Here is an 8,931-nt window from a genome sequence, read left to right as displayed (position 1 = left end):
TTCAGGGCCTTGAAGTTTTACTAACAGGCTACTAAGGTTTTTGTCAATCCATTAGTTTTATTTGTTTTGTTTTCTCACAATCGCAAGGGCCAAAAGATTACTTCTGTTTCTTAAAGTGCCATAAAATATGTTGAGATCTGTGCATATCCTTAAAGGGCTAATTAAGTAAAAATAGTTTGCATAAAAAATTGTTAAACATTGCTGGCAAGTATTTTAAAATAATTTTCAAAAATAAGCAAAATTGCTTACAAAGGTATGCTGTCTGGAGAAGCCTGATCCACCCCTCATTATCAGTGTTTAGCATCAGAAACACAGGCATTGTATTTCAACTGAGTTCACAGCAGCTTATTTGCTTCTAGGCATGCTCCAGCAGATAACGAGTGTTAAAGTCTTGTATTTTACCATATCAATGGTGGATATAGATGCATCCATAAAGGGATTTTGTGGGGGGAGTTAGAGTTGTACAATTCAGAAACTTAAAAGAAAGGGTTAATGGGGAGGCACTGCAGTATAAATTTGCAGGTAAAGTAATTAAAGTACATATTATATTTTGTCTCTATCCCAAATTGTTTTATGTCCCTTTAAGCTTCTTGGTTAAAAGGATACTAAACCCAATTTGTTTCTTTCGTGTTTCAGATAGAGCATGAGATTTTAAGCAACTTTCTAATTTACTCCTATTAGCAATTTTTCTTTGTTCTCATGCTATCTTGATTTGAAAAAGTAGTACTGTAAGCTTTAGAGCCAGCCCATTTTTCTCTTGTAAGGTGTATCCAGTCCACGGATTCATCCATTAATTGTGGGATATTCTCCTTCCCAACAGGAAGCTGCAAGAGGACACCTACAGCAGAGCTGTCTATATAGCTCCTCCCCTAACTGCCACTCCCAGTCATTCTCTTGCAGCTCTCGACAAGGGAAGTATCACGAGATGTGTGGTGATTTAATGTAGTTTATCTTCAATCAAAAGGTACCGGAGTAGTACTATTTTGGCCTCAGGCAGAAAGTAGAAGAGTCTGCCTGAGGTTTTTGATGATCTTAGCGGTTTGTAACTAAGGTCCACAGCTGTTCTCACACATAACTGAAGAGATGGGTAACTTCAGCTGGGGGAATGGTGTGCAGGATTACCTGCTCTGAGGTATGTGCAGTTTTACATTTTTCTAGAGAGATTATAAGCTAGAAAATGCTGACAGTGCCTAATTTATTTAAGGTAAGCCTGATTACAGTGATTTAATAACGATTGGTATCATGCTTGCTGTAAAGGGTAATATTCTTGTTATTTGCTCTCATTACTTAATAGAGATTACGTTTGCTTGATGTATATAAACGTTTATTACAAATGGTGATAAAACTTTATTCTGGGGCCCAGTTTTTCCACATGGCTGACTAGATTTTTCCTAGGGATAGTTTTTTAAGGCCCTCTCACTGTGAGTACATGTCGGGAGGGGTCTATTTTCGCGCCCTAATTGCGCAGTAGTTTTTGCAGCTTGAGACATCCAGCTTCCCTGAAGGAGTCCCCTGACATATAGGACCCCCTCTAAAGGGTTTTTGTGCCTTCCAAAGTCGTGTTATGGGCAGGTAGGAGCCACAGTAGAGCTGTGGCAGTTGGTTGTGACTGTTTAAAAACGGTTATATCGTTTTTTTGATCCGTTTTTGAAACTAAGGGGTTAATCATCCATTTGCTAGTGGGTGCAATGCTATTTCAGTCTATTATACACACTGTAAAAATTTCGTAAAATTTACTGCTTTTTTCACTGTTTTGCAGTTTATGTGATTGTTTTTTTTTTTTCTCTTAAAGGCACAGTACCGTTTTTATTTTTTGCTTGTTCAGTTATTAAAGTGTTTTCCAAGCTTGCTGGTCTCATTACTAGTCAGTTTAAACATGTCTGACATAGAGCAAACTCATTGTTCATTATGTTTATAAGCCGCCATTGTGGAACCCCCTCTTAGAATGTGTACCAAATGCACTGAATTTACTATAGATTACAAAGCCCATATTCTGGCTTTAAAAAATTTATCACCAGAAGTAATTGACAAGGAGGAAGTTATGCCGTCTAACTCTCCCCACGTGTCAGGACCTATAACTCCCGCTCAGGGGACGCCAAGTACATCTAGCGCGCCCATTGCGTATACCTTACAAGACATGGCGGCAGTTATGAATCATACCCTTACAGAGGTATTATCTAAACTGCCAGGATTACAAGGAAAGCGAGACAGCTCTGGGACTAGAATAAATACAGAACTCTCTGACGCTTTAGTGGCTATGTCTGATACACCCTCACAATGTACTGAAGCCGAAGCAGGGGAGCTTCAATCTGTGGGTGATTTTTCTGATTCAGGGAAGACACTTCAACCTGATTCTGATATGTCTACATTTAAATTTAAGCTTGAACACCTCCGCATATGGCTCAGGGAGGTCTTAGCAACTCTGGACGACTGTGGCGCTATTGTAGTCCCAGAGAAATTATGTAGACTGGATAAATACTATGCAGTACCTACTTACACTGATGTTTTTCCAATCCCTAAGAGGTTTTCTGAAATTATTACTAAGGAATGGGATAGACCAGGTGTACCGTTCTCTCCCCCTCCTGTTTTTAAAAAGATGTTTCCTATAGACGCCGCTACACGGGACTTGTGGCAGACGGTCCCTAAGGTGGAGGGAGCAGTTTCTACTCTAGCTAAGTGTACCACTATCTCTGTCGAGGACAGTTATGCTTTTCTAGATCCAATGGACAAAAAATTAGAGGGTTATCTTAAGAAAATTTTTATTCAACAAGGTTTTATTCTCCAGCCTCTTGCATGCATTGCCCCAGTCACTGCTGCTGCGGCTTTCTGGTTTGAGTCTCTAGAGGAGGCTCTACAGGTTGAAACCCCGTTGGAAGATATTATTGACAAGCTTAAGGCCCTTAAACTAGCCAATTCATTTGGTTCTGACGCCGTTGTTCATTTAACCAAGCTAACGGCTAAAAATTCAGGTTTTGCTATTCAGGCGCGTTGGGCGCTATGGCTTAAATCCTGGTCAGCTGACGTGACTTCAAAGTCTAAACTTCTCAACATTCCCTTCTAAGGACAAACCCTATTCGGGCCTGGACTGAAGGAGATCATTTCTGACATCACTGGAGGAAAAGGTCACGCCCTTCCTCAAGACAGGTTCAACAAATTAAGGACCAAACAGTCTAGTTTTCGGCCCTTTCGAAACTTCAAGAGTGGCGCAGCTTCAACTTCCTCTAACACAAAACAAGAGGGAACTTTTGCCCAGTCTAAGCCGGTCTGGAGACCTAACCAGGCTTGGAACAAGGGGAAACAGGCCAAAAAGCCTGCTGCTGCCTCTAAGACAGCATGAAGGAGCAACCCCCGATCTGGAAATGGATCTAGTAGGGGGCAGACTCTCTCTCTTCACCCAGGCTTGGGCAAGAGATGTCCAGGACCCCTGGGCATTGGAAATTGTGTCCAAGGGTTATCTTCTGGAATTCAAAACCTCTCCCCCAAAAGGGAGATTTCATCTCTCACATTTATCTGCAAACCAGATAAAGAGAGAGACATTCTTACATTGTGTTCAAGACCTCCTAGTTATGGGAGTGATCCACCCAGTTCCGCAGGAGGAACAGGGGCAGGGCTTCTATTCAAATCTGTTTGTAGTTCCCAAGAAAGAGGGAACATTCAGACCAATCTTAGATCTCAAGATCTTAAGCAAATTTCTCAGAGTCCCATCCTTCAAGATGGAGACTATTCGAACCATCCTTCCTATGATCCAGGAGGGTCAATATATGACTACCGTAGACTTAAAGGATGCTTATCTTCACATCCCGATACACAAAGATCATCATCGTTTTCTCAGGTTTGCCTTTCTAGACAGGCACTACCAGTTTGTGGCTCTTCCCTTCGGGTTGGCCACGGCACCAAGAATCTTTACGAAGGTTCTAGGGTCCCTCCTAGCGGTCCTAAGGCCCCGGGCTATAGCAGTAGCCCCTTGCTTAGACGACATTCTGATACAGGCGTCGACTTTTCAAATCGCCAGGTGGAAGGGTGAACGAAGAAAAGAGTTCTCTATCCCCTCTAACAAGAGTTTCATTCCTAGGGACTCTGATAGATTCGGTAGAAATGAAGATTTACTTAACGAAGGCCAGATTGTCAAAACTTCTAGACTCTTGCCGTGTTCTTTATTCCACTTCTCGTCCTTCAGTGGCTCAGTGTATAGAAGTAATCGGTTTAATGGTAGCGGCAATGGACATAGTACCGTTTGCCCGCCTACATCTCAGACCGCTGCAACTTTGCATGCTCAGTCAGTGGAATGGGGATTACACAGATTTGTCCCCTCTACTAAATCTGGATCAAGAAACCAGGGATTCTCTTCTCTGGTGGCTATCTCAGGTCCATCTGTCCAAGGGGATGAGCTTCTGCAGGCCAGATTGAACTATAGTAATGACAGATGCCAGCCTTCTGGGCTGGGGTGCAGTCTGGAACTCCCTGAAGGCTCAGGGCTTGTGGACTCAGGAGGAGGCATTCCTTCCGATAAACATTCTGGAACTAAGAGCGATTTTCAATGCTCTTCAGGCGTGGCCTCAGCTAGCTGGGGTCAGGTTCATCAGATTTCAGTCGGACAATATCACGACTGTAGCCTACATCAACCATCAAGGGGGAACAAGGAGTTCCCTAGCAATGTTGGAGGTTTCAAAGATAATTCTATGGGCAGAGGTTCATTCTTGCCATCTATCTGCTATCCATATCCCAGGAGTCGAGAACTGGGAGGCGGATTTTCTAAGTCGGCAGACTTTTCATCTGGGAGAGTGGGAACTCCATCCAGAGTTATTTGCACAGTTGATTCAACTTTGGGCCAAACCAGAACTGGATCTCATGGCGTCTCGCCAGAACGCCAAGCTTCCTTGTTACGGGACCAGGTCCAGGGACCCCAAGGCAACGCTGATAGATGCTCTAGCAGCGCCTTGGTCCTTCAACCTGGCTTATGTGTTTCCACCGTTTCCTCTGCTCCCTCGTCTGATTGCCAAGATCAAGCAGGAGAGAGCTTCGGTGATTTTGATACCACCTGCGTGGCCACGCAGGACTTGGTATGCAGACCTGGTGGACATGTTATCCTGTCCACCATGGACCCTGCCGCTGAGGCAGGACCTTCTACTTCAGGGTCCTTTCAACCATCCAAACCTAATTTCTCTACGTCTGACTGCTTGGAGATTGAACGCTTGATTTTATCAAGGCGTGGTTTCTCTGAATCGGTCATTGATACCTTCATTCAGGCTCGAAAGCCGGTTACCAGGTAAATCTATCATAAGATATGGTGTAAATATCTTCTTTGGTGTGAATCCAAGGGTTACTCATGGAGTAAGGTCAGGATTCCTAGAATATTATCTTTTCTCCAAGAAGGATTGGAGAAGGGATTGTCAGCTAGTTCCTTAAAGGGACAGATTTCTGCTCTGTCTATTCTTTTGCACAAGCGTCTGGCTGATACTCCAGATGTTCAGGCATTTTGTCAGGCTTTAGTTAGAATCAAGCCTGTGTTTAAACCTGTTGCTCCACCATGGAGTTTGAATTTAGTTCTTAAGGTTCTGCAAGGGGTTCCGTTCGAACCTTTGCATTCCATAGATATTAAACTTTTATCTTGGAAAGTTCTGTTTTTAGTAGCTATCTCCTCAGCTCGAAGAGTTTCGGAGTTATCTGCTTTACAATGTGATTCCCCTTATCTCATTTTCCATGCAGATAAGGTAGTGTTACGTACCAAACCTGGGTTTCTTCCTAAGGTGGTATCTAATAAAAATATCAATCAGGAGATTGTTGTTCCTTCACTATGTCCTAATCCTTCTTCAAAGAAGGAACGTCTATTACACAATCTTGATGTGGTTCGTGCTTTAAAAATTTTATTTACAAGCTACGAAGGATTTTCGTCAAACATCTGCTTTGTTTGTGGTCTACTCTGGTCAGAGGAGAGGCCAAAAGGCTTCGGCAACTTCTCTTTCTTTTTGACTAAGAAGTATAATCCGCTTAGCTTATGAAACTGCTGGCCAGCAGCCTCCTGAAAGAATTACATCTCATTCCACTAGAGCGGTAGCTTCCACTTGGGCTTTTAAGAATGAGGCTTCTGTGGAACAGATTTGTAAGGCGGCAACTTGGTCTTCGCTTCATACTTTTTCTAAATTCTACAAATTTGATACTTTTGCTTCTTCGGAGGCTATTTTTGGGAGAAAGGTCTTACAGGCAGTGGTGCCTTCCGTTTAAGCGCCTGCCTTGTCCCTCCCTTCATCCGTGTCCTATAGCTTTGGTATTGGTATCCCACAAGTAATGGATGAATCCGTGGACTGGATACACCTTACAGAAAAGAGAAAACAAAATTTATGCTTACCTGATAAATGTATTTCTCTTGTGGTGTATCCAGTCCACGGCCCGCCCTGTCATTTTAAGGCAGGTGTTTTTTATTTTTAAACTACAGTCACCACTGCACCCTATAGTTTCTCCTTTCTCTTGCTTGTCTTCGGTCGAATGACTGGGAGTGGCAGTTAGGGGAGGAGCTATATAGACATCTCTGCTGTGGGTGTCCTCTTGCAGCTTCCTGTTGGGAAGGAGAATATACCACAAGTAATGGATGAATCCGTGGACTGGATACACCACAAGAGAAATAAATTTATCAGGTAAGCATAAATTTTGTTTTTGTTCAGCACCTGGGTTGCACTTGCTGATTTGTGGCTAAATGTAGCAAACCAATTAGCAAGCGCTACTCAGGTGCTGAACTAAAAATGGGCCGGCTCCTAACCTTTCATTACTGCTTTTTCAAATCAAGATAACATGAGAACAAAGAAAAACTGATAATAGGAGTAAATTAGAAAGTTGCTTAAAATTGCATGCTTTATCTAATTCATGAAAGAAAAAAATTGGGGTTAGTATCCCTTTAAGGAGTTTGATTCACAGAGCAGTCCTAGTTTGCACCTCTGTACCCTACTATCTTTCCTACTTATTCTTTCCTATCCTAGGAGGGATACTTAAAGGGCCACTAAACCCAAAATCTTTCTTTCATGATTCAGATAGAACATACAAATTTAAACACCATTACAATTTACTTCTATTATTTATTTTGCTTCATTTTTGAGATATCCTTATTTGAAGAAAAAGCAATGCACATGGGTGAGCCAATCACATGTGACTTCTATGTGCAGCAACCAATCAGCAGCTACTGAGCATATCTAGATATGCTTTTCAGCAAAGAATATCAAGAGAATAAAACAAATTAGATAATAGAAGTAAATTAGAACGATGTTTAAAAATGCATTCTCTTTCTAAATGTGGGTATCATGGCCCTTTAAAGCTCTGGTGTAGAGTGTCTTTGCCTCCTCCTGGTGACCAGGACATGAACTTCCCAAGAGTAAGTATCTTGTGTACTCTCACCACCAAGAAATAAATTAATTTATCAGGTAAGCAAACATTATGTTTTTATCTTATGTTGTAAGGTGTGTCAGTCTTCACTAATAGAGTTTTGTGACTTGACCTTATCAGCCAAAAAGTTTTTATCCCACTGACCAGCTGTTCAGACATAAACTGCTAGTTTAATATAACAGAATTGTTTTAAATTAACCTTTTCCATATATTCTAACATGATTACATAGTGCTCTTTTATTTGTATGATTTACATTTGTTGCATGTCCCTTTAATTTAGATATAATTCATGTTTTCATTGCAGTGCTTAGACGGGGATCTTTATGAGAGGCTGAGAGATTACCTTACACTGATCAGTAAGACGGAACTTAATACCTGCAAGTCAACACAAGAGCGATTTCGAGACATTCTAGAAGTATCAAATCAGGTAACAGCTGTTTGTGACACCAGTGTCTGTTATCTATACTCATGTTTTCATTGGTGTTAACCTGGGCACATGTTGCTTTGATAAAGGAATGTGAGATTGAAAAACTGCAATAAATAAATAGTATATACACTTGCATGAATATGAAACGTGTGGTCATAGACGTACTGCATAAAGTTGCTTTATTAGGGGTTTAAAGATTCCAAATGTAAAGGGACATGAAACCCAACATTTTTCTTTCATAACTCAGAGCATACAATTTAAAAAAAGCTTATAATTTACTTCAAATTTATCAAATTTACTTTGTTCTTTTGCTATCATTTGGTGAAAAGCAAGTAAGTAGGCATAGGAGCATGCAGATCTGCCACATTATATGCATTTTGCAAGCTTGTTATGTGTTGGCAAGCGCACTCAATGACAGCATGATTGCCATTTAGTGCTTCAGACACATGCCCGCTACCTACCTAGGTATGCTCTTCAACAACGAATAAGAACAAAGCAAAATTGACAATAGAAGTAAGTTGGAAACTTTAGAGAAACGAAAAAACTGTATGCTCTGGCTGAATCACAAAAGAACATTACTGGCAGTCACGTCCCTTATATTAAGCTAGGCAGCTTTCTCTTGATTTTCTCCTGCAAACAATGAACACTACAGTTAATTACATTTTTCTGTTAAACATTTATATATTATGCTTGTTAGATATTTTAGTCTTGAAATGTGTGTTTCTTATTGGAATAACAAATGAATTTATCTTTAGCAAGTTAAATAAGTTATGGTGTATCGTACAAAGTTATAATATTTTTATATATATATATATATATATATATATATATATATATATATATATATATATATATATCTATAACAGGTTGAACTTGTTTGCAAATCTCTCCCATGTCATCACGTAATAAGACCTCATTGTGTCTATGTTTTATTTGCTCAAGTCTATTTTTATGTAACGTTCAATAACGGTGCTTTTTAGAAGAAAATTAGCGTCTTGGAGTATGTTGCATAGCAATTTTAACCCAATATAAAATAAGTGATTTTACTTGCCATAGTCACATGTAATTGAATCATCTGTACCCACACAAAATATTTAAAACATAAATATTTAATAAAACTAGTTTACAGCTAT

The 8,931-nt window shown here is 40.4% G+C and overlaps 1 protein-coding gene across 2 annotated transcripts in view; it reads left to right on the top strand.

The window, feature by feature from the left end:
* Positions 1-8,931, top strand: part of FCHSD1 (FCH and double SH3 domains 1) — a 374,706-nt gene that overhangs the window by 202,762 nt on the left and 163,013 nt on the right. For both annotated transcript variants that reach the window (XM_053718614.1, XM_053718613.1), the window contains exon 9: positions 7,676-7,798. In XM_053718614.1, the coding sequence (XP_053574589.1) occupies positions 7,676-7,798 (123 nt within the window). The remainder of the gene's footprint in view (positions 1-7,675; positions 7,799-8,931) is intronic.

Source organism: Bombina bombina, chromosome 6, assembly GCF_027579735.1.
Source record: "Bombina bombina isolate aBomBom1 chromosome 6, aBomBom1.pri, whole genome shotgun sequence".
Taxonomy (NCBI): domain Eukaryota; kingdom Metazoa; phylum Chordata; class Amphibia; order Anura; family Bombinatoridae; genus Bombina; species Bombina bombina.
Note: the sequence above shows the minus strand (reverse complement) of the source record. Positions and strands in the feature narration are given on the sequence as shown.